The sequence below is a fragment of the Acomys russatus genome, chromosome 17 (genome assembly GCF_903995435.1).
Source record: "Acomys russatus chromosome 17, mAcoRus1.1, whole genome shotgun sequence".
Taxonomy (NCBI): Eukaryota; Metazoa; Chordata; class Mammalia; order Rodentia; family Muridae; genus Acomys; species Acomys russatus.
Genome location: NC_067153.1, coordinates 45069684 through 45094662, shown reverse-complemented (window position 1 = coordinate 45094662; position 24979 = coordinate 45069684). Strand labels below are relative to the sequence as shown.

The 24979-nt window shown below is 51.0% G+C and overlaps 1 protein-coding gene across 3 annotated transcripts; it reads right to left on the bottom strand.

Annotated features, from left to right (window-relative positions):
• Positions 1-1270: 1270 nt before the first annotated feature.
• On the bottom strand, positions 1271-24671 carry Septin3 (septin 3). Of its 3 annotated transcripts, none has more exons than XM_051160066.1 (11): positions 23238-24671; positions 16011-16202; positions 12882-13010; positions 12182-12263; positions 11747-11884; positions 9547-9664; positions 8788-8883; positions 6180-6279; positions 4030-4081; positions 3662-3755; positions 1271-1369 (listed from the first exon to the last, which is right to left on the bottom strand). In XM_051160066.1, the coding sequence occupies exons 1-11, from the start codon at positions 24655-24657 to the stop codon at positions 1304-1306; spliced, it is 2487 nt and encodes an 828-aa protein (XP_051016023.1). In that variant the 5' UTR covers positions 24658-24671; the 3' UTR covers positions 1271-1303. The 3 variants fall into 3 exon arrangements, with proteins under 3 accessions (XP_051016023.1, XP_051016025.1, XP_051016026.1); XM_051160068.1 differs by lacking the exon at positions 23238-24671 and adding an exon at positions 20488-20647; XM_051160069.1 differs by lacking the exon at positions 23238-24671 and adding an exon at positions 20488-20647 and having other exon boundaries at positions 6180-6276.
• Between the last annotated feature and the right edge of the window lie 308 nt (positions 24672-24979).

Below are 24979 nucleotides of genomic sequence, written 5' to 3'. Positions count from 1 at the left end.
GCTGACTTGATCAAGGAGCAAGAAACGCAAATAAGACAAAGGCCAGGCTGTTATTGTTCAAACAGTAACTTTTAGTTGTACAACACAGAGGCCAGCAACATTTACACAGCCAGGTCAGAGTGTCTGTTGGCTTGTTTTCAGCTGGGAGAATAAACTGGAATATACCAAAACATTGCCTGGGACTGATAACATTTTAAAAATGGGTCGTGCTAGCATCCCCTAGGCTAGGGCCTCTTGTTCCATCAGGACTTGTAGATGAGTGGCCCCCAAGTCACCAGCGAGTTGTATCCAGGTGGAGATGGCAGGCAGGGTTGCTGAGGGAGGGTTCTATAAAGACACAGTGTGTGGGGCAGTGGCAGCCAACACTCGCAAACATTCATGCATCTGTAGGGGGCTTTGCCCTCCACTGGGTATTTTCCATTAGCCTACAGTGACCACCTGTGATCAGGCTAATGCACTGCTCACATTAACAGGGTGGGGGTGGGGGCGTCGGAGCAGGAGTAGTCAGAGTAGGTGGGAAGAGATCCCTCTTATTGCTAAATTTAACAAAAGGGGGGGGTTTGCTATTTTTCTTTCTAGAGTGTATAGCCTGAGGTTTGGGGTGGTTCATATATGTGTTTATTTCACTTTTTTTTTTTTTTTTTTAAGTTTGAGGATAGAGAAATCAATTCCAGCAACCTCTTTTCAGAAAAAAGTGCATCCCAGATGGTCATATTGGGGTACACAGATTGTCTACACACATTACTTACTGGACCAGCCACCAGCAATGCTTTTTTTTAAGTGACAATAGCCCTCTTTCTCCCCAATATGTGTAAGGATACCTGTCAGCAATGAAGGAGACACCCTTGTCCCACATGGGGGCTCACATGGCTGACTTCAGTGACTCTGACAAGCAGAAAAGCTGCTTTCTTGACTGTTTAAGGGAGCCAAGAAAGCACTCATGCAGATGAATGGCTGGGGAGCAATGCCGGTCTCCTTGGAGACCGTTACAAGCAGCTGGTGCGGGCTTACAAGGGCAGGAGAAGCTCTCGGGGAGTCCCTTCTTACACATGGGCTGGGGCTGCTGGCACAGATGAGGAGCAGGGCAGTGCTGGCGGGAACTGCATTCCAATGGGAGGAGAGGAGTTGTTCAGCTAAACTGAGGAGGCAGCTGTCCTAAAGAGGCATCTAGCCCCTCCCACCTACCAAGGGCTGAGAAGGGCAGAAGTTGTGGGCTGGGCAAGCACAGTGCACTAAAAGTGCCTTGGCCCTGCAGTTGGGGGAGAGGAGAGGAATGAGGGAGAAGCAGCGCTTGAAATGGCCTTCAGTCAGCAGTGGGACAGGGGGTGGCTGGCACAGGTGGAAGGACAGTGCCCAGGAGGCCTTCTCCCTGCAGGGGGAGTGGAGAATGGTTGAGGGTGTGGAGACCAGCAGCTGGCAGCAGACACATAAAACAGCTTAGGGGAGACAGGCACCATTTTCCTACTTAGCCTCTCTGGTGCTCACCATCCTTACCCGCTGCTGGCCTCAGGTGCCCAATCCATGTCGCCATACATGACGATGGCTCACTGGAGTAGTCAGCGAGCAATATAGCAACACTACTGCCATCCTAGCCTGCCAGGTGCCCACTATAGTAACTTTATGGGAAAGGGGGGGGGGGGGATGAGGGATGAGCCGAAGACCATAGGATTGGGGTCACATGATCTGACCATTCCCTCCTCTGTTACTTGGTCCACTGACCCATGGCATGTCTTCCACTTTTTTTGATTTTCCTAGCACCCGAGTGATACAGGACTGGGGTCGGAAGTGCTAGCTTCAGGGAGAACCAGTCAAACACTCAGGCTGGCCTGAAAGATGGGGTAGTGGATAGATGAATTGTAAACAAAATCACTTGGTGTCTTCCCTTTCCTAAGGCTAAACTGTCTTAAAGAAGCCTTTGAAACCACAGGAAACAGAATAACTTGTATGTGCAAGGAGTAGTAAAAATGTGCATTAATAAATATACGGCGCCTGAGAAAGGCAAGGGAAGGCTACGTGTGCAGTTGTGGGCACTCCCGGGACAGCTACAGGATCGGGGTATGGGAGAATGCGGGGAGAGGAGAAGCAGAGAAAGACAGACAAATGAGAACAGAGTGTCAGCTCTATAAGAGACAAAGCCACAGAGAACCTAGCTCAACACAGAAAGAAGGCTACTAGAAAAGGGAACCGTGTCCTAGAATTTGTCTCAGGAGTCTAGCCCCTTAAGAAATTCCGTATATTGTTTCTAATATTTCAGAATTAGTTCAAGAATGTAATGTCCTCCATGCAAAAGTTGCCTCACTTGACCAATGTATGTGCTTCCTTGAACAGAACACTGGGAGCAGCCCAGGTCACCACGTCCCTGTTAGCCTACGCTGCTCCCAAGTTCAGGGCAAATTTCAGTGCTCAGCTGCAGGAACCAAATTTCCCGTCCTTCTAACTCTTCTCTCTCTTGCAGTCACAGTGTGTACTACCCCATGCTTTTACTCGTGATCTTAGTGTTTTAAGGTTTATTTCTTTTTATCTTATACATATGTGTGTGTACGCCGGGTTCATGGAGGCTAAAAGGGGGCGTCACAGATAGCTGTGAGCTGCCAGGTAGGTGCTGGGAACCGCACCTAGGTCCTCTGCAAGAGCAAAAGGCGCCCTTAAACACAGAGCCATCCCTTCAGCCCCTAGTTGTGATTTTATTTTAGGGCAGTAGAAAGCCAATTTAGGAAGTAGGCTGGGCGTGAGTTTAAATATAGACACGAGGCTAACATAGATTACTCTAAAGGGAGGTGAAAGGTCAGAGGCAGGCAGGAAACGGGGAGAATGTATGAACATATGAAGAAAGGAGGCTGGGGGAGGGGGAAGAAAATTTGGGAAACGGAAGCAACCAACCAGCCAACCAGCCTGGAAATATGGGCAAGACAGGCACAGAGAGCGGTGGTTGCAGCGGCGGTGATCTGCTGTTCCATAGTGACCTCAACATAGACACCAAGGGTGGGGCTCCGTCTCCAGACACTAATCCTGCCGACACCTCCTCAACATTCTTCTCTGCCCTCCCTGACTGTTGTTTTCGGTCCCCCGGGACGTCCTAGCCTTACTCCAGATCACCTCAGCTTAGAGTGAGGGCTGTTCTGAACTGCCACCCGCCACCACAGGCTAGCTCCGCCACCTGTCAGTGAAGGCCCAGCTTGTGAGTGGGTCAGAAATAAGAAAGAGTTGCCCGTGGCTCACCTGCTCCCAGCATTTTAAAATAAAACCTTCCCCAGACCTCTTGAGTGAGGCGCTCAGCCTCTTGTTCTGGAGCACAAGAAAAAAAGGAGACAGAATGGAGAGTCATGGCGAAAGCAGACTTACAAAGGACTTTCCAGAGGACAATGAAAATACCTCACCCCTGAGCACACACACACACTCAGGCACTCTCCATTACACATGCGTGCGCGCACACACACAGACACACAAACACACATGCACACACACACACACACACACACTGTAGACAAAATGCTCCACAGATATCGGACAGGCCTGTGGGGGACAGAGCTGAAAGGAAAAGGTGGTTGGAGGTGGTGTCTGGGATGTGTGTGTGTGGAGAAGTGGGCTATGGATGGTTGCTAGCACAGAGAACGGGTCATCAGGGGTTACTGTCGTGCCTTTCCTCTGTGTCCACGCTCACCGGAGGGAGGCCTCCATTGTCATTCAGCCTCTTGGCCCTGTAAGTCTCATAGTGGATGTTGTGTGTCACTTCTTTGAGGTCCTGGAGGTGAGTCCTGAAGGACATGGAGTAAAAAGAGAAGGGGATACGGTTAAGGGTGGTAAGAAGAGGAAGTGACCCATGTCTGAGGCTAACACATCTCTTTGGTAGACTGGACCCAATGCCTGGGACCCACTCCTGAAGAGAGGTGACATTGCTTCAACCCCTCCTTCTTTGAAACAGGCGGAAAGCTCTGTCAGAGACAAGCGAACTCAGGAAGTGAGTCTGAGCAGGTAGCCCTTGATCCCAAGTAAGTCAGCCTGCCCTCCGTGGAGGGGAGAGCATCATACCTGATGACGAAGTCTCGGAGCAGGGCAAACTCACAGTGGTTGAGGTTTTCCACTACAGACAAAACAGAGAACAGGCAGCTATTTCACTAGTGCACAGCCCGGAAGGTAAGCTGCTTTAAAGAGAGCAGGAGGCGGGTTCTTCTGTGGCCCTGCCTGAGGTTTGCTCACTAGTGTCCTGGTTCTTTTCCTTTTTTTTTTTTTTAACTGAAAAAATACTTTCAAATCAGATGTAATGGACACAATAGTAATCTAGATATTGTAGAGTTTTGTTGTTTTGTTATTGTTGTTTTGTTTTGTTTTTCAAGACAGGGTTTCCCTGTGTACCTTTGGCTGTCCTGGACTCATTTAGTAGACCAGGCTGACCTTGAACTCACAGAGCTTCACCTGCCTCTGTCTCCCAGAGTGCTGGGATGGCAGGTGTGTGCCACCGTGCCCGGCTAAGTTAATCTTCATATGTACTGGTTTGGTCCCATGTTTTACAAAAAATTAATGTGGGAGTTTGAGAAACTTGTGAAGGCCTATTCTAGTTTCTAGTCTGAAGACGGGATAAAGATTGAAAGAAGGTAAAACGCATAGGACCTAGTAACTGGGCCAGCTCCCAACGGTTACGTTCCATACTATAAATCCAGCTACTAGAGGTGGAGTGACATTGTCTGCAAACCACACACCAGGAATAATGAGATAAAAATCCCTGGGCACAGGGTGTGGTGATGGTGATGGCCCCACTGTAATCCCAGGATTTGGGAGTTAGAAGCAGAAGGATCGTATGTTCAAGGCCAGCCATGGAGCCACAGTATAAAGCCTGTCTCAAAAAAAAAAAAAAAAAAAAAAAAAAAAATCACTGGGGCTGGGCAGTGGTGGCGCACACCTTTAATCCCAGCACTCCGGAGGCAGAGGCAGGCGGATCTCTGAGTTTAAGGCCAGCCTGGTCTACAGAGTGAGTTCCAGGACAGCCAGGGCTACACAGAGAAGCACTATCTGGAAAAACCAAAAAAGAAAAAAGAAAAAAAAAGCCCTGGGTAATGACTTAGTTCAGTAGCTGAACACTTACTGTTTTTCACAGTTAAGGTCCTGGGTTCTATTACCAGGTCCACAAAAAAAAAAAAAAAAAAAAAAAAAAAAAAAAAAAAATCGACAATTTAAACAATTCCAGACAGTAGAGTAAATCTTGGTTTGGGAATCAAAATATCTAAATTTTTACAAATATTTATTTATTAAGTATACAGTGTTCTGCCTGCATGCCAGAAGAGGGCACCAGATCTCATTATAGACGGATTTGAACTGAGGAGCTTTGGAAGTTCAAGTTTCACTAGCACATGAACAGCTCAGGGGTTTATCTCCAGGGCTTCTTGCTGATGGTGGGTGGGGACTGTGTGACCTTTGCAAAGCAAAGCATTTGACTTGTCTGAGACAGGAAGGCCTGCCCTGCACACAGTTACAGGCTTACCACAGTGAGTAAAGGGCGGTGTGTTTTCTTGCTTTGGTCTTGTGTGTGTTGTACCGGGGATCAAACCCAGGGCCTTGGATGCACTAAGCAAGCGCTCCATCGCTGATCTACCTCCCCAGCCCCCAGTGAGGCCCTGGAAGTAACTTCTTGAAAACTTTGAGAATCATCCTATCCTACCCAAGGTCACGTCCATTCGTAATAAATCACTAAGGCGACATTTGAACTGCCCTTTGGCACCTTGTCAGGTCACACATAAAAGCCTCTCTCTGGTTTCTCCCTCCCTCAGTAGTTTCCCTGGGTTCTTAACTCGTTTGACAGGCCAACTCACTGCCCCCTGATCATATGCTAAATGGTGTCATTGCTTCCTGCCTGTGACTGGCATCTTGGGTTGTAAGCTCCTTATGGGCAGCAGTCTGCTGGCATCGATATCCTAAGATATTAACACTTTGACCTCCTGATATTTATTATTGGGTTTTGCTTTTGTTTTTGTTTTTTCCAGATAGAGTTTCTCTGTGTAGCCTTGGCTGTCCTGGACTCACTTTGTAGACCAGCCTGGCCTCGAACTCACAGAGATCCACCTGCTTTTGCCTGTCCCTCTAGAGTGCTGGGATTACAGGCATGTGCCACCATTGCCCGCTGACTTCCTAGTATTTACTAGCTGCTCTCTGGATGGCCACTTCTTCCGGATGATGCACTGAGTTACCTTCGATGATCCCCCAGGGTGTTTTTCTCCCGAGGACCCTCTTGCCGTTCACTTGGTACTCCTTGTCGCTCCCCACCACAGCGAAGGGCATGCTCTCCTGCTAGATGGGGGTGAGGGGGGGGACACAAACCAGACGCACATGCTCAGTCCTCTTCCCCAAACTGAGTGTCCAAGGGCAGGACAGCCTTTGGCATCTCATTCCATTGCTCATCCAGTGATGCTATGGGTAGCAAGGACAAGGCTCTGCCCCTTGAAAAGACTGAGCTGAGACTCAAGGCCTGGGCCCAACCCCAACTACACTGTCATCTGGCTGCTTAGCCTCAGTGCGCTGGCTTTGCTTCAACTAGAGAACACTGTGTACAGTTTCACTGTGCTTGGGCACATATTTTCATTTGATTCGGAACCTCTCTGGGAGCTAGCTAGGACAGCTCCCAGGCAGCACCCACCCAGGCGCCAGCCAGACTCCGAGATGTGTTATGCGGCTCCCATGGAACCTACTGGCAGATGCCCAGGTATTGAACTCTCATGTCTCCGTGGCCGCTCTCCTCTCTCTCAGGGCAAGCACCTGGATGTACCCACCGGTGTGTTTGTTATTGTCATTGGATAAATGGGTCATGTGTTGCTCAATGGCAGGAGTAAGTTCTGAGAAAAGGTCATGGGCAGCTGGGCCATGAAGTCAGCATAGGATGATGCATACTAATAAGGCAGTGACGTCACCAGGTGATAAGATTGCAGGGAAACACTGTTGTGTGTGGCCCTTCATTGGCCAAAACCTCTACGTACAGCACATGACTGCAGTGTGTAAACTGAGGACGCATGCATGTAGAGCTGTTCTTCTCTGAAGACTAAGTCAAGTGTGCAGATGACAGGAGTGAATGGCTTGGGCAATAAGAATGGACTTTGGGCTGAGGGTACAGGTCAGGGATGCAGTGTTTGCCTAGCAGACCCAAGGCCTGAGTTGATCCTCAGCTCTGCACAAAGTATTTGTGTGTGTGTGTGTGTGTGTGTGTGTGTATGTGTGTGTATGTATGTGTGTGTGTTTGTGTGTGCTCAACAGCATGATGATGCAATCCCTAGCACCACAAAAACATAAAGGCTAGTAAGTATAATGCATATTTTAAAGATATTTTACCTTTAAAGACATCTAAGATTTGTAGACATCACTTTGTTTTTTAAACATTTTATTATCACATGTAGTGCTCTTGACTACCTGTATGCCTGCAGGCCAGAAGGGGGCACCCGATCACATTACAGATGGTTGTGAGCCACCATGTGGTTGCTGGGAATTGAACTCAGGACCTCTGGAACAGCAGACAGTGCTCTTAACCTCTGAGCCATCTCTCCAGCCCTGTAGACATCACTTTTAAAGATGATTTTCTGAGGCTGATGAGATGGCTCAGAGGATAAAGAGGCTTGCCACCACGGTTGATGACCTGAGTTAGATCCATGGGGCCCACTTGGTAAAAGGAGAAAATTAACTCCTGAAAGGTGTCCTGTGATCTCCACACAGGCCACAGGCGTGTACCAACCCCCACTCCCTCACCACCCGCCGCACACAAATAAGTAAACTAACATTAAAAAAAAAATTTTTTTTAACTAATGATCTTAATTCAGTTGCCTTTTTCAACTGGCTTCTGCTGGATTATTAATCTTTCCAGAAGAGTCTAGAGGGGTCTCAAAACCTAAGCCATGAGAGATTTGTCAACGTTGATCAATGGGTCCTGGTTTCTGATGCGCAATTACAGAGCTGTAGAGATTTTAAATTGAGAGCCAGACCTCAGACACCATAAAGGTGATGGTCTCCAAGCCCAGCGTGGCCAGAGCCACAGAGGGACCTCATCAGGTTCTGGCAGCCATGACAGCCAGCCAAAGCAGTCCCTCTCTAAGCTTTTGTGTTTGTTTTAAAAAATTTTTTTTCCTATTGGTTTTTTGAGACAGGGTTTCTCTGTGTAGCATTGGCTGTCCTGGACTCGCTTTGTAAACCAGGCTGTCCTTGAACTCACAGAGATCCACCTTGTTTAAATTTGTGTGTGTGTGTGTGTGTGTGTGTGTGTGTGTGTGTGTGTACACATGTGATCTCTATAGAGCTCAGAGAACAACTTTTGGGAGTTAATTCTTTCCTCTGCAACGTGGATCCTGGCGACCCAATTCATGGGGCCATTAGCTTGGCAGCAAGTGCTTTTATCCACTGAGCCATCTCATTGGCTCATGTTTGTTTTAAAACAGTTCTTCTAGGGAGAGAGAAAGCCTATAAGCCACTCACCTAGTCCAGCCTCTGTATTTGACAGAGGGAGAAACTGAGGCAAACTTTGACTAGAGTATAGATTCCTCTAGGCACAAGCTCAATGCCCCATCAGCAGACACTGGTTTTGCCAGGTCCTGGGAAGGAAAGGGAGGTGACGGAAGGAACTAGATTCCTGGGTACAGGAAGCCCCTCTGTGGGTTCACAGTTCTAGTGAGGGTCACTGACATCCCCACTTCCAGTGGCCTGGGTTAGGTCAAGTGACAAGAGGATATAGTAAGAGAAAAACAGGAGAGAGGGCCGGAAGGCACATGCCGGAGGCGCTGAGGGGATGTCAGTATGAGGAAGAGGGCCCCATGCACCTACCCGGATTTTGTCGTTCTCTGTCTTGTCCTCCAAATCCTCATCAAACTCCTTCTGAGGGTAGAATTCGATGCCGTTGACTTCGAGCTCTTTGCGAACCTAGAGAGGCAAGGTAGGAAAGCATTGATCACCTTAACTCTCCAGACTCCAGGCCCGCCCGGAGCAGCAGGAAGACACCAAGAAAAGGCACAGCCCAGCCTGAGAGGGAAGAGGAGGAGTCGGTGAGGCCAGGCTTGGGCCCTGGGATTTCAGACAAGCCGCAGAGCTGAGTCCAGATACCCCACGCAGTGCTCACAACCTTTATGCTCTACCTGCCCTTGCAAGGAAAGGAGATGAAGCCTCCTGGGCTCTCTGTTAGCCCTCTCTAGGGACCAGCTTAAGTGTCTTCCTCCAGGGCCCCTCCAGTGTTCTTTTTGGTTTCTTTTTCTTTTCATCCAACGGGCGCTAGTGTGGGTTGGTTTCTGATTAGCGTGCTCTTTCAAGTAGTCTAACGGTGGAGCCATTCACGGCGTCAAGTGTATCTGGGAGCTTTTGCAGACCAAGTGTGGAGGGTGAGGGAAAGGCAGCCTAGAAAAACATGGCTCACCTTTAGTGCCAGGAACTTTTAGCTCTTGCCTACCTGGATGGTGAAGTGGGAGGGAGTTGGGGCAGAGAACTGGAGCAGAGAGGAAGTGGAAGATAGATATGGCAGGTAGACTTGGACCCAGAGGAGGGGAAGACGGCAGCAGCAGAGACAGGAAAAGGACAGAGAGGCCTGCTCACCCTCTGCTTGAATTCGGACTTCTCCTCCAGAGTCATGGTGTCAGCCTTGGCGATGACGGGAACGATGTTCACCACTTTGCTGAGGTGTTTCATGAATTCAAGATCAAGAGGTCGTAAGCTGAGGCCCAGAGAAGGCAGGAACGTCAGAGCCACTGCGCCTTCCCAACTCAGCCAGGGCCGCCCCTCCACACCGCCCTTGGGAAGGGACTGGCCCAGGAACTTGGCTGAGGCCTTGCAGCAGCAGCCTCCTCTCTTGCACATGTCCGCCACTTCAGCGCCTGTTGTGTGTCCCCAACTTTGTCCTCAACCCCCACAGCCATGCTTTCTCTCGTGGTCCTCGGTTTCCACACAAAGCATGCCTCTCCTTAAACCCCCTCAGGTCATCCTATGACACCTTTTCTGGGCTAAGAATTTCTTTCTTAGGGGGACATACATGGATGGTCATTACAACTGAACTCTTCTCAATGGCCTAGTGTCGGCCCCCGCATTTTATCTTGTAGAGCCAAGCTCTAGAGCTCCAGTCTGACTCTAGTTGTCAATCTGGGGAACCACTGAAGTCAGACTGCCTGATGGTTGCTGCTCACTGTGACTCGAGGTATAGGAAGAGCTAAAACTATCATTTTAGCTAAGGCAGGAAGATCTCAAATTCAAGGCCAGCCTGGGCTACAGAGTAAGTCCAAGGCAATTTTGGACAACTAAGTGAGACCCTGTCTTAAAAAGTAAAAAGAGGGCCAAGTGTAATGGTGCACGCCTTTAATCTCAGCACCTGGCGGGAGGCAGGGCCAGTGGATTGCTGAGAGTTCGAGGTCAACCTGTTCTACAAAGTGAGTCCAGGCCAGGCAAGGCTACACAGAGAGACCTTGTCTTGGGGGGAAAAAAGTAAAAAGAGGGCCAGGCATGATAGCGCACACCAGCACTTGGGAGGCAGAGGCAGGTGGATCTGAGTTCAAGGCCAGCCTTATCTACAGAGCTAGTTCCAGAACAGCCAGAGCTACACAGAGAAACCCTGTCTTGAAAAACCATAAATAAATAAATATTTAAAAAGAAAAAAAGTGGGCTGGAGAGATGGCTCAGTGGTTAAGAGCACTGGCTGCTCTTCTAGAGATCCTGAGTTTAATTCCCAGCAACCACATGGTGGCTCAAAACCATCTATAGTGGGATCTGGTGTCTTCTTCTGGAGTGCAGGCATACATGCAGGCAGAGTATTACATATATAATAAATAAATCTTTTATTAAAAAGGAAAAAGAGGGCTGGAGTACAGCTCAGTAGTAGAGTGCTTACCTAGCATGTGTGAGGCCCTGGGTTCACTTCCCAGTGCTCATTCTTAAAAACAAACAAACAAACAAACCCCACATTCTGTCGAGATCCCAGCTAGGTCTGACCCAGGGTCACTACTTTACAACCGCTATTGCCCAATATTGGCTGGGTGCCCCTGGCTCCTTCAAACCTCAGGATTTACCTTGCTGTGTCATCCTCTCAAACACATCTGACCCAGTAGAGGGGTCAGATACACACTGCCCTGCAGGAAGGTGGCTGGAAACACCAATGAGACCTCTGACCTCTGCTCCTCCCCCACACCGCCTCCCATGGGCCATCTGCTACTTATTATATTTTTATTTAATTTTTAAATTTATGTGCATTGGTGTGAGGGTGTCAGATCTTGGAGTTACAGACAGGTGTGAGCTGCCACGTGGGTGCTGGGAATTGAACCCGGGACCTTTGGAAGAGCAGACAGTGCTCTTAACCACTGAGCCAACTCTCCAGCCCCCATCTGCTACTTAGAAAATTACCTTCGCCGCACAGCCTTCATCTCTAGATGTCTGGCTCCTCCCACAGGGGTGGCCGTCTAGATTCCTCCAGCCAAGTCCCATATCTTGCCTAAATACCAGCCCCAATCCAGTGGCCCCAATTCTTGCCACCCCCAGACTCCAAGCCTTGTCCAAAGCAAGGATCTCTTGAACAAATGATGTTCCCTCTGCTTAAGTTCCCCCTGCTGGTACACTTGGGCCATGCTGGGACACCAGTAAACAGTATGGCGGGCAGTGATGGTTGGCTCTACTCTCTTATAGAACGTCTGAGGAACCCTAAGGTCACAGGGCCATGACCTTCCAGTCCAAGTATGGATTCTCCAATCCTCGGCACATGTGCCACATATTGGAGCCAGACCCAGTAGTATTAGGAGGCAGGCCTGGTACATACGAGTGTCCTGTCGGGGAGATGAAGTAGAGGCAGCAGTGGACGCGAGTGTCTGGGATGCGCTTCTTCCTGGCGATGTTCACCTCTTCCTTCAGGAACTTCTCGTACTGCTCGCTGATGTACTTCTCAATGGGCTCCCAGCTGAGGGGAGGGAGAGGACAGTACAAGGCCTACATGCAAAGGCCACGGCTCAAGGGCGCGCCTTAGGCACAGCCAGGTCACAGTCGCCTCACATCCCCTCCTCCTTTCTCCCTCAGCCTTCCCCATGGACGGGTTTCGGTGGACGGATAGCAAGGTTAGCAGGGTTAGCAAGGTCCCCCAGGGGACCCAGCCTCACACCAAGAGAGGATGCAGGTACTTCTTCTCAACGGGACTGAATCTGCACCACGTCTTCCTAGCAGAATATTTAGGGGAGAAAACTCAGAAACAGACACATACCAGTTTTCATTATTGATCTGGTCTCCAAAGCCTGGCGTGTCGATGACCGTCAGCTTCATTTTGACCCCACCTTCCTCTATCACTAGAGAGAACAGAAAGAGCATCAGAGGGCTGGAGAGATGGCTCAGAGGTTAAAGGCACTGACTGCTCCTCCTGAGGTCTTGAGTTCAATTCCCCAGCAACCACATGGTAGCTCATAACCATCTATAATGTGATCTGATGCCCTTTTCTGGCCTGCGGGTGTACATGCAGGCAGAGCACTGTATATGTAATAAATAAATAAATCTATTTAAAAAAAAAAAAGACCATCAGAGACAGCTACAGCTGTCCCCAGCTGACCCCAGGGGCCCTGCAGCCTACTGGCCAGGAACACCCTTACATCTTAGAAGCAGCTATTAGCAAAGTTAAGGTTACAGACCCCTCCCACACCTAGAGGAGCATGCCCTACTTCCTGTTCCTACTTCTGTCTTTATCACCTAGTTCAAGACCCACCTCTTTCAGTTCCACACCCGCCCCCAGGCATACACTCTCTCCCCTCCCACCTCACTATCTAGGCCTAGCAGAATAAGGAGTTTGCTCCAACAAATTTGGGGCTTAATTCCACTCTGTAGTTACCTTTCACATCTTATTCCCCCAATAAACCCCATCCCTTTCTCTCTGCCTCGGAATGATGTCTACAGAGAATCCGCCTAGTGCTCACCGTGTCCAATCGCTTTGATCTCCACTGTCTTAGGGATCTTCTCCTCCCGGCTCCAGCTGGAGGCCTTTCGGCTCACTTGGGACTTGAACAGTGTGTTGACCAGCGTTGACTTGCCCAGTCCACTTTGGCCTGCAGCAAGGGAAGGGGGGGGGGCGGAGAAAGGGAGACAGGCCCCACATCTACCTTCTCAGCTGCAGAGCCCTCCTGTGAGCTTACAGGATCTGGAGCTGCAGTCCAGGCCGAGCCTCATTTGAACACCCTTAGGTGAGCCTCAGGTAGGAGTGGACATGCTTAATGGAGATGGGCCTCGGGAAATGGCAGCTAGAGTCTATGTCCCTTCGTGGACCCCAGGACCATAGGAGAAGGCACAACTTGTGCATTTGTGTGTGCGTGTGTGTGTGTGTGTGATGTAGTTTTCTGGTTTGGCTCATGTTTTTCTCAACTTAGCTTTTCTGTCTTTAATAGCACTAAAAGTAAGGACAGAATTACTTTACTTCAGATCCTGCCTCGTAGTCCCTGAGCATCCCCACATCTGTGAGTACAACTGATCTCGTTAGCCCTAGTGCTGGGCACTGAAAACCAGGGCATTGCGCTTGACACTCAGGCTTGCTAACACAGAACTAAATCCCTACCCACTAAAATCCCTCTTTATGTCATCCCTGCGCATCTCAGAGCAGAGTGCTCTCTCACTGAAACGACTCCAGAGATCTCTTCTAAAGTAACGTGTGAGACAACAGAGCTGATAAATGCAAGACCAGGGCTCACATGCCTCTACATTTATTGTGTGTGTGTGTGTGTGTGTGTGTGTGTGTGTGTGTGTGTGTATTATATGCTCATGTTGTATGTGTGTGCATGTGTGTGAGTGGTATGTGTCATGTGTGTATGTGTGTACATGTGAGGTATGGATTATGTGCTGTATGTATGTGTGTTATATGCTAATGTATGTGTATGTGTGTGTGCCTACGTATGTATGTATGTATGTGGTGTGTGTGATGTGTGTATGTGTGTATATGTATGCAGTATATATGATATATGCTCATGTGTACATGTGTGTGCATGCATATATATGTGTGTGGCTTGTGTGTATGAATATGGTATGTATGCATGTTATAGTCATCTGTGCATGTGTGCATGTATATATAGGCAGTGGTGGAGTATGTGCATTGTATGCTCATGTATGCACATGTACTTGCAGCAGCCAGAAAAGGACACTGAGTGTCCTGCTTTACCACTCACCACCTTATTCCTTTGAGATGAGATCTCTGACTGAGCCTGAAGTTAGGCTGGCGGCCGGCAAGGCCCAGTGAGCTTCCCACCTCTGCCCCCCACTGCACCAGGGCTACAGGCGCAGATGTGGCCGGCTATCCTAGCTTTTTACGGTGATGCTGCAGGTTTAAACTCAGCTCTTCATGCTTGTGTGGCAGGTTCCAACCACCCCTAGTAGTTTTCACTCAGGCTCCCAGAAGGCCTAATGGCCTAATGGGGGAAGACAGCAGGAAAGGCACCAGGGGAGGAGGGGAAGCTGAGCCGACAGGACCACAGCACCTCCCTCCATGATGGCTCTGTTCCACCCGTGTTATTCGTGTAGCTATCCAACAGAGTGCTTCCCAAGAGAGCCTCCACATGAAAATGCCCTCAAGAACCACGCAGCACTTGTCACGCACAAGGATTACCCAGAATGCCTCGTAGCTGGTGACCAACACTGCCATTTCCCTGGATGCTTGCAGAAGATGTTCCACCCCAGACCCACAACTCAGAATCTGTGGCTTAACTGGGCTTTGAGAGGAATTAACTGGGTGGCAAAATCCAAGAAGGGCTGGTCTGAAGCATTTGTGCAGCACATTGGGGCAGGGGTGGGGGGCGGGGTGAGGAGACCAGGCTGAGAGGAAGGAGCCTAGGGTTCTAGACACCAACTGAGGTGTTGTCCTCATGCTCTCTTTACAGATGGCTAAGGAGGGAGGAAACTGGCAGAGACTAGGAATGGTCAGTAGCTGCCATTTTCCCATCCCACCCAAGGAGTTGGCAAAAGCCACTTAGATCGTCATGTTAAAAAGGCTCCACAGGAAGGAGCATGGCAAGTCAAGAGCCGTCTGTGTGCATGAGCAGAGATGGGAAATGGTGAGACTTGAGTCGGAGCCGTTCCCAGCCAGGCTAGATGGCTACATTTATCCCCAGGTTAAAAGAGGGCTATGGGATTAGAATGGATGGCTCAGTGGGTTGTGCGTGTTGGGAAAGCCACTGGGGAGCCAGCGGACAGTGACCTGGCGAGGAGACCTCGATGTCCCACAGCCCAGCTGTAAAGATCCACTCCTTCTACCTCTGGTTCTTGAGCTGAGACTTTGATAGGAGAAAGTTGAGCACGTGTGTTGTGTGTCACAGAGCACACAGCCAGCTCATCTGGTAGCTCTGTAGCACAGCATTTGGATGCTTTCTACCCTGGCCACGGTTCTTACCCTGCTGCAGTCACACTGAATCAGGTAGCTGTGGCAATTCCAGGTGAACCCCCACACCTCTGACTCCCCCCCACCCCCCCACCCCACCCCCACCTTGCTCAGCCTAGGGTCATGGTGGGGGGATGGGCAGAAGCTGGCCGACCTAGAGGACCTTTACAAGGTTAGAGGGACAGGGATTGTTGATAGGACTGTGGGGGGATGGGGGAGAGGGGGCTGCCTCACTCCCAGCTTTCACAGAACAACTCAGATTAGGCAAGTGTCCCTTCCTGTCACTCACTGATGCTACACTACTCAATGACCAAGACCCTGGGAAATTTTGAAGCTTTAATGTTCTGCAAAACAAGAAGAATAAGACCGTCTTTTCGCCTGGTCCTCTCGTGGCTCTTGGAGGTGGGAAAGGGCTGACAGTCCCATTCCGCAAACCTGAATGTAAGCGCGTGCCCCATGGGCCTGTCTACACTCAGCTGGTGGGGAAGCCAGGCTGGCCACCCACGCAAAGCTCCCATCCTTGAGGAGGGGTTCCGAGGAAGGGATCAGCCCCTCGCGAGCAGCATAATGAACTCTCCCCTCCTAGAAAGAGCTCACACTAGAGAAGGCCAGGCCATTCTGGGGAAAGGAACGGGATCGCTGGCGCTGCCCACCACTAGGCCTTCAGTGAGCCCACGGCTTTCCATACCCACGACCATGATGTTGAAGTCGAAGCCAGTCTTCATGGTCTTCTTGCGCATCTGCTCGATAATGGTGTCAATGCCGATGTAGCCCAGCAGGTTGGAGTTGATGCTGACCGGCTTCATGGGCACCGCCGGCTTGGGCCTGGGCTCAGGTACCAGCTCTGACATAGCTGCGTCCGTCCTGGCCTCTGGGAGCCCTGAAAAGCCACAGAGGGAGAGAGAGGCAGGGTGAGTGGCAGGAGAGCAAGGGTTTCATGGAAGACACAATAGTGTCTCGATACAGAGTCACGGAGTTGGGACTGGAAGAGATTATAATGTCATCCGGTCTAGGTCCCATACTATAGGTGAAGAAAACACCGATGGCCTGAGGAGGAAAGGACTTGCCCAGGAACACAGTTTAGGTCAGTTGCAAAATCTGTATAGTACCAGGTTCTCCAGTTTGTTTTTTATGTAAGGATTTAAAAGATTTATCTTCTTTCTTTCTTTTTTGTTGTTTTGTTTTTTGTTTTTGTTTTTTTGAGACAGGGTTTCTCTGTGTAGCCTTGACTGTCCTGGACTCTCTTTGTAGACCAGGCTGGTCTCGAACTCACTGCGATCCACTTGCCTCTGCCTCCCGAGTGCTGGGATTAAAGGCATGCGCCACCACTGCCCAGCTGGATTTATTTATTTTCATCTATGTGCATTAGAGTTTGCCTGGATGCAAGTGTGTGCCCATGTGTATTCAGTGCACACAGAGGCTAGAAGAGAGCACCAGATTGCCCTGGATTGGATTGACAGACCAGTGTGAGCCGCCAAGCAGGTGCTGGGAACTAAACCCAGGTCCTCTATAAGAGCACCAAGCATTCTTAACCTTGAGCCATCTCTCCAGCCCCAACCAGGCTCTCTGGTTGCTGGACACTTTCAAACACATCACTGCTCAAGAGTACTACATGTATATATGCAATCCAAGGTCTCCATTACCTTAGCATGAGTGATACCCGAGTAGCTATTGTAGCAGGACCAACTTCCGTGTCTGCAGGATGGTTAGTAGCAGCCATAGTCTCTACTAGCTTCCTAAAGGAGACTCCCAGATGGTGACCACAAAAGCATCTCTACACAGTACTAAATGTTTCCTGGAGGACAATCCCACCCCTCCAAAAAAAAAACAAAAAACAAAAACCACTGTTCTATGACATGTCTGTTAGTCATACCTGCTTCTTGCCTTGTCAAGTATGGAACAAAGAGCCTTTAGGGACCTAGGTCTACAGTCCACTGACTGTCAATGGCCTGGGTTACTTGGTCTTTGAGGATCAAGCTTTGAGAAGCTAGCCTTCTTTGCAGAGTAAGCATTACTCCATCTTTAGCCTCAGCCTCCCCTCTGAGCCATGAGTTGCATGGCCAGTGTACACAGGAGGATTTCCCCCACACCCCCACACCCTCCCACATAGAGTTTTGAGTCTGCAGAGGCAGAAGGGAAGGAAGGAGACCCGAACAAAGAGGCTGCCTACTTACCATGACACTTTCATACTAGTAACCACAGAAGGGGAGGCAGAGGAAATGGCCCTCCCCAGAGGAGAAGGTTAAAGGTCCCCTTGGCAGACCATGATTGGGTTCACACAGGAAAGATGAGGCAGGCTGCTGTCCAACAGGGCAAGACCTTGCCCTTTCCAAGTTCCGTTTTCTGAAGGGAGGGTGAGGTTTGAAGCTGGGCACATGAATGTATTTATGAGGGGGAGGTGCCCCTTGGTTGCTAATTTCACAAGTATATTCTTGGCCTCCGAGCTATAGGGAAGCTTTGCCATTTTAGAACCCTAAGGTTGGTGATTACCGTCCTGCGCCTCAGCCTTGTGAGGAGGGCTGCTGGAGCAGCAGATGGGCCAGAGGAAGTGGGAACTTCTCTCCCCGCCCCACAACTGCCAAGCCCAGGCAGGAGTCTGCTCCTGTACCCCACCACCTGTCCCTTCCCTTGCTACTGGCAAGATGTTCTTTCCTGATGGGAAACTCTTCTTCCCTCTGTGCCCCTCAGGCACAGCTAAATCTGACAAAGCCTTAGCACCTCCCCAGAGCCTGGCTCTGCTCCCTCTCGCTTCCCAGGAAGCTGTTGCCAGCCAGGTGGCTCCAGTAGGTAGCATGATTGGCTCAGCCCTGTGACAGCTGACTCTGAACAGCCTGAGCCAGCCCTTTCACTCCGCACACGCCTCATGCCCCCTTTAGCACATCTGCCTCAGGAGCCAGTGCCACATTCCCCCTCCCTGCTGTTCTCACAGCCTGGCCCTTGTGGTGTCTTGTGTGCCTGCTAGGCACATTTGGTACCCACAGCCCGTGTTGTGACATAAGCCACCGGGGAGGCGGCAAGGCTACTTGGCATGCGTGGAGGTTGTAAGTATACTTATAAAGCATGTGGCCTACCTAGCTGTCTGACTGTCTGACCCTGATTGAAAGAGGGGGCTGACCAGATGCCCAAACAACTTCACAGCTCTATGGCCAGCCTGACGCAAGCCCGGGGCATGAGTAGCTCTCACTTTCATTCTTCCAGGGAGCAGTGTTAGCATCTATTATGAGCAAGGTACAGAACACCTACAAGTCAGCCTCCTTCTGACCACATGCCAATTACGTGCCAGTCACAGGCTAACAATAGCCACTGATCAGCTACAAGTATGACAGGTGTGCTGCTGGTCATTGTGTCACAAGCTTTGCTGCAACACCTTGTCCCCACTCAAAACCCCAACTAAGTAGCAACTCCTCACCAAAAGCCTTCCCATTTGGTGTGGCTTTCCCTCCTGTGCTGCCTCAGTCCCCTGTAGGTTCTAGCCTTTCATTCCAGGCGGCTCCATATGCTGTTGAATAAAGCCTAGCTAAACCAAGCACTACATTAAATGCCAAGGATACAGTTGTATCCAAGACAAGGTCACTCCCCGCCCCCGCCCCCCCCCCCCCCCCACCCCAACCCCCCAGCACTTGTCTGTGAAGTACCTAACCAGTACACCAAGACCTCCAGGGTACAGAGCAAAGGTGCTCTGGAGTTGGCCTCTGTGGCTGGGTCATCTGCTCCTCCCGTTCCCCCTGCAGGTCCCACCAGGCCATCCTTGGATGGGTAGCTGACACAGGCATGAAGCCTAGCAAGGTGTCTCCTATAAGCCTCAGGGATTTTTGCCCCCTCAGAAGAGAGGGGAATGCACCTGTCTTTCCGGGTTTACTGGGAAAGTCATTCAAAACCATGAATGTAAATGACCTGTCACTGAATATGTGCATGTTTCTAGCCCACTTTGAGGAAAGAGTCATTCCCTCCTGTTCTCTGTGTCCAGTGCGCCTAGCACATCCCAGACCTTCAACAATGAATGGATGGATGGTGGATGAATGAAGGCCCCACGAGGCAGGTGTCACTGCAGACACCGTTCTCCGTCCTCAGATGCTAACTGTCCAGAGCACCTGGACCCCATCCCTCACCAACAAATAGCTGTTGTGTGAGCCACAGTTAAGGTAAGCACGCCTATAAAGACAACCTCTGCCCCCTGATCTGAGATTGGAGGGGGCTTCCCAAGCGTAAGGGGGGAAGCTCATAACAGTGTTCACAGCAGAAAGCAGCTAGATCGTCCTTAGGGGGCCCCTCCTAAGCTCCCAGCGTCCAGAGAAAGCTGCATCTGTCTGCAGCACCCCCTGCTAGGTACCACCTGCCACATCAGTGCTCCGGGAAGAAACAGTCCACTTGACTCAGCTCTGGCCCCACAGCACACAACACACTCCATCCCTAAGGAGGTAATGTGTTCTCCTACAGGAAAATGAATGTCTTTGGCTTTGTCTGGTCCAGAGACCCCACCCCTCTGTTGGAAAGGTGGCAATGAGGGAAGGGGACCTTTCTAGAATAGTGCCTGCCTCCTTAGCTTAATACTAGTATCTCTCTTCCCTCTCAAGTTGAGGGGTCTTACCCAGGCCCTAGTAATCAGCAGCTTCTAAGACCCCACCCCCATTCAGAGCCAATTCCAGTTTATCTGGGCTCCAGCCCTGGGCAGCTTAAAAAAAAAAAAGCGGGGGGTGGGGCAAATCTTTCTCCATTAAAAGAAGCAAAGGGCCCTGGGACACCTCCTTCCCCCGTGCTAGTCAGGAAGCCAATGAGTTCCCTTGGAGACCACCAGCTGGTGCCAGTCTCTGCACTTGGTCTCTGTGTGGGGGAAGGGGACTGACTGATGTGTCAGCGCACAGGTCTCTTACTGGCTGTAGGTGGTCTGGTACCCGAGCTTTGAGTACACGCTGTGCATGTGTGTGCGTATCCTGGTGTGCTCCAGCGGAGCCTTTCTCTAGACATCTGGGTCTCCATACTGCCCCAAGCTCCTGTGTGTGCCTTTGCCTGAGACTATGCTTCCAAGTGTGTGCCACTGGGCGTGCGTGTGTCCATGCATATGTCACTGCACGTGGGGTCCTTGGCACAGCAAACCCTCCCTTTGGTAGCGCTTGGGGCCGCAGCCTCCTCCAGTCTGGTGCCAGGCGCCCAAGCGACAGCCCTACCTTTGGACATGAATCCTCCTTTGTCTCGGGTCCTCCGGGAGATGCTCAGGGCTCAGGGCTGCAAGGCTGAGCCGGGCGCGGGCTCCCCCTGGGCCAACCGGCCCCTGCAGCCGGGCCTCGCCCCTCGGCGGCGTCTGCCTACCCGCCACCCGGCCGCGCCGCCCCTGCGCCCCGCGCCCACCCGGGACCTCGCCTCCGCTCGCTCGTCGCCGCGCCGCCCTTGCCTGCGCGCACCGATGCCGCCGCTGCCACCGGCACCACGTGACCCGCGCGCTTGCCGGCTCTGCCGAGGGGCCCTCCCCTTCCCGCAGCTCCCGCGCCTGCACGCGGGAGCGGGTACCGGAGCTCTGGATGCCCGGCCGGGAAAGGTGCCTGCATCGCAGTCCCTGTCTTTCTCCCTACATCCTGTCCCCAGCCTCTTACCGGGTCCAGGGCGCAGGACACCCGGGGGCAGCTGCCGGCGACCGTGCGCGTGCGTGAGTCACGCGGTGATGGGGATATTGCGCTGGCTCACCGTGGTTCTGCCCAGGCGCGGTTGCTGACAGAGCTCCGAATCAGAGAACTGGGTTCCAGGCCCAGCTCCCAGCCTGGGTGTTGAACCCTATAACCTTGAACTACTCAGGAACTTTACTGAGCCTCCTTCACCCACCCTCAAAGTCTTTGATGCATCGACGATGGCTAGCTGATCAACCCTGAAAGCATCTTGACCTCAGTGGTTTTGGGTCTAACAGAGAAACAGAAAGCTAGTTCACACAGGTGCTATGGAGTACAAAGCAGGCACTGTGGAGATAATGTAAGATTTGGAGCAGGTGAGGGCTAATATGGAAAGGCAAATCGGACCGGAGAAAAGGAATAAAAGGACCTTTTCCAGAGAAGGGCGTCTTAGCCAGGGAAGCCCGGAGGCGCCAGAGCACTGTGCAGGTGATCACTCAGACCGTGGGCCTAGGTTGAGGAAAGAAAGATGCCGGACAAGGCGGCCCCACCTAAGAGGGTGAAGAGGCGGCCTGAGCAGTGGGAATAGTGTGGCTTTAGAAACATCTGCCGCCAAATAGCTACATCCCTGTGGCAGCTTCCTGGAGGAGGGAAGAAGCAGGCTACAAAGTGGTGACAGCTGCGGGGTGTGGTAGCACACGCCCTTCAATCTCAGCACTTGGGAGGCAGAGGCAGGTAGATCTCTTATCTCTGTGAGTTCGAGGCCAGCCTAGTCTACATAGTTATAGTTCCAGAACAGCCAGGGCTTCATAGAGGCATCTAAAAAATTAAAAAAAAAAAAAAAAAGTGATAGCCACATGGTCAAGTACAGAGGAGGTACATAAACTAGATTGGGAATAGAATGAATGGGATGTAGGGGAAATGAGGAAGACTGGTTACCTGGTGACCCAACCACCAGTGGTGCCTGCAGATGAGAGAGGGAGATAGGAGAGGTCAGCAGAGGTCAGCAGCTGATTCTAGAAGAATAGGACTCCCTGCCTCTGCCTCTGGGCATGTCCTGGAGATGTCCAGGTGGAGAGGTCCAGCACATGTGGCTCTCTCTGTCAGGACAGGAAGCTGAGCTGGAGATAGGGGGCAGAGGTCACACAGCAAAGCGTGAAGACGAGGCTGTGTGCAGGGTGGATGAGAGAGGCTCTGACAAGCCGAGGACGCAGCTCAAGCTCTGGACTAGATACTTTCCAAGCCTTTTTCCTGACCCAGAATCTGAGATTTTGAAATGTTAAGAATGAGATTGCTCAAAGTAGAGTGCCCAGGTCTGGTTTCCAATCAATGTACTGCCACCACCTAACTCTGCTGTGACTTTAGGTATGCTACAATCTCTCTTGAGGCATCCATAGAATGTCTAGCCCTTGTGCAGACCTGTTTATAGATCTGTGCAGGACTTATCACACACACACACACACACACAAACACATGGGGGGGGATTGGAGCCAAGAAAGACTTCCAGGTAAGACTGGTCTTGAACTCCTTCTCCTCCTGTCTTTACCTCCCAGTCACTAATGTGCCTTCTAAGTAGCAGATCTCCTACAAAGCTATTCATGATTTGACTTATGTCTCAGCAAGGTCATTATCTCCCCCCCCCCACCCCCACAGAAGCCCTGGGATGTCAACCACTGTTAGATAAACCACAGCTTACTGAAGAGCTTGTGTATGTTTTTCTTCATTAGACTTGGGGAAGGAGTGCTGAGATCGAGACAGGTTCTCTCTGTGTAGCCCCAGCCACCCTGGAACTGGCTCTATGGACCAGGCTGGCCTCGAACTCAGATAGACTTTCCTTAAAGCTGGACTCGCCTATTAATCTTTCAGTTATCCTGACTTTTCAGAGAACTAAGAAACAAACATACATTATGGTCAAAAGCCATGTTTGGGGCCATGAACCTTCCTCCTGATGGCTCCCCTCAGTCGAACCTTTTTTTTTTTTCCTAGACAGGGTTTCTCTGTGTAGTCTTGACTGTCCTGGACTCACTTTGTCGACCAGGCTGGCCTTGAACTCACAGAGATCCGCCTGCCTCTGCCTCCCAAGTGCTGGGATTAAAGGCGTGTGCCACCAGCACGCTGCTTCAGCCCAGCTTCTAATAGGCCAGCAATTCTCCTTGTCTTCAGCTCCTCAGCTCCTGTCCCTCTTCTGCCACCCACTCAGTTCTGTCCTTCGAGTCCCCACTTTCACAACCTGTTGAGACTGGTGCATCCTCCCGGCCCCCAACATCAGTACCTCCCCCAGCAGCAGTACCTCCCCCAAACCAAGTTCTTGCAGTTACCTTTGGGTTCTCTGGACAGGTCCAGTGAGGCGGGTTCCATGGCGCTGTCTGTGATAGCATCCACAGTGGCATGGTCCTGGGCTGGGTCTGTGCTTCTGCTTGGCATTAGAGGGTAAGTAGCAGTGTCTGGGATGGTCAGGTTATTGACAACATCTGGCTTGGTCTCATCAGTGGCTGGGTCTGGGCAGCCTGGCACAACTGAATCCTCGGCTGTACCCAGTCTGGTTGTGTGCAGTGCAGGAGAATCTGTAGTTGTGTCCAGCTTGCCTATATTGGCTCCAGCCAAAGCTGTGACTGTGTCCAAGCTGGTTATGTCCAGATTGGTCTCATCTGACATTGCCAAAGCCATGCTTGAAGCCTCCATGGTCATAAACATGACATTTTCCAGCTTGTCTGAGTCTGCAGTTACCAAATTCATGCCTTGGCCTGGCTTGGTTGTCCCCGCTCTGGTTAAATTCATGGCTCTGCCTAATTTGGGTGGGCCTGCTATGACCGAGTCTGTGGCTTTTCCTGACTTGGATGTTAAGCGTAAGTCAATGGCCATGCGCATCTTGGCATCCAGAACGGGAAGCTCTGTGCCTTTGACCAGTCTGCATGGGTTTGGTGTGGGGATGCTGATGGCTAACTCAGGCCTGTTGATGGCTACCGTGCCTAAATTTCTGGCTATATCTAGTTTTGTGCCCACAGCAGACAAACTTGCAGCGGGCGTGGTCCTTTGGAGGTATGCTCGGGGCCTGGGAATACCCCTGGGCCTAGACTTGCTTCTTCCTGGAGAAGTTCTGGTATAGACTTGACCCACAGGGCCTGTCCCTGGAAGGCCTGGTGAACTCTGGGTGGCCTGAACTGGGAAAGGTAAAGACAGAAATGAATATGCCAGGGGTTTATCCCCTAGGGATGTCCTGCTGGATTTGGTCAGGTCTGTGTTCTTTTGGTCTTCAGAGGAGGCCCCGACCTCTGGCACTTGAGCCATGAGTGGTGCACTTGAAGTGGACAGTGTCCCTTCCCTCTGGGTGAGAGCCTTGTTACCCAAATTTGGTACCTCTTCCCAGTGAGAAATCGAGGCCTCTAGGGGCTGTGTTTGAACGTTCTGGTGAATCATTAAGGAAATAGAGCTGAGTTTTCTGGGCATAAAGCTGTTGGGAGGCATGGGACTCAAGGATCCCATGGCAGTGCCCTGTTGGGACATACTCCAGGCCCTGGACCTAATGCTTGGTTGTTTGGAATTCTGTAAGACACTGCTTTTGGGGAAGGCATCCAAATGGACAGTCTTCTTGATGACAGGGATGAGGGGGGACACATCTCCACTGAGCTTTTGATGGGTATGGCGCCCCAGCATGTGGCTGCGAGAGAAGGAAGTTCTGTGGCCTGGAGCCCTGTGCGGCTGCATCTCTGGAGGAGTAGATGCAAAGTCGTGGTCCATCCAGGCTGTCCAGCCTTCCCTAAGGCAATCAGAAGAGAGACAAGGATGAGGTCTCAGCTCTCCTCCTCCCAACCAGCAGGTGGCGTTGTGAGCCTGAAAGAGCCTTACTTGGAACACCGTTGAGTCCTTAGGGGAGTGTGTGTTTTCCTAATAGCCCAACAGTTTCCATCTGCCACAGATTGACATACACACCATCACCTGCCCATTCAGCACCCACAATATAGGCACTGCCAATAAGCAACTTGCCCCTGACGTGAGAGATGGGGTTTAGCTCTCTCTTTTTGGGGGCTCTGAGTGTGACCGCCCTCCCTGGGCAGTTCTG

What these genes read in the sequence shown, in the direction of transcription:
- Septin3 (XM_051160066.1), bottom strand. Translation starts at nt 24,657, where the DNA reads ATGGACCACGACTTTGCATCTACTCCTCCAGAGATGCAGCCGCACAGG. An exon ending in CAGAGAACGACAAAATCCGG is followed by an intron (nt 6,280 to 8,787) that starts GTAGGTGCATGG and finishes ACCCCCATCTAG; the next exon opens with CAGGAGAGCATGCCCTTCGC. An exon ending in CTCCGAGACTTCGTCATCAG is followed by an intron (nt 3,756 to 4,029) that starts GTATGATGCTCT and finishes CATGTCCTTCAG; the next exon opens with GACTCACCTCCAGGACCTCA.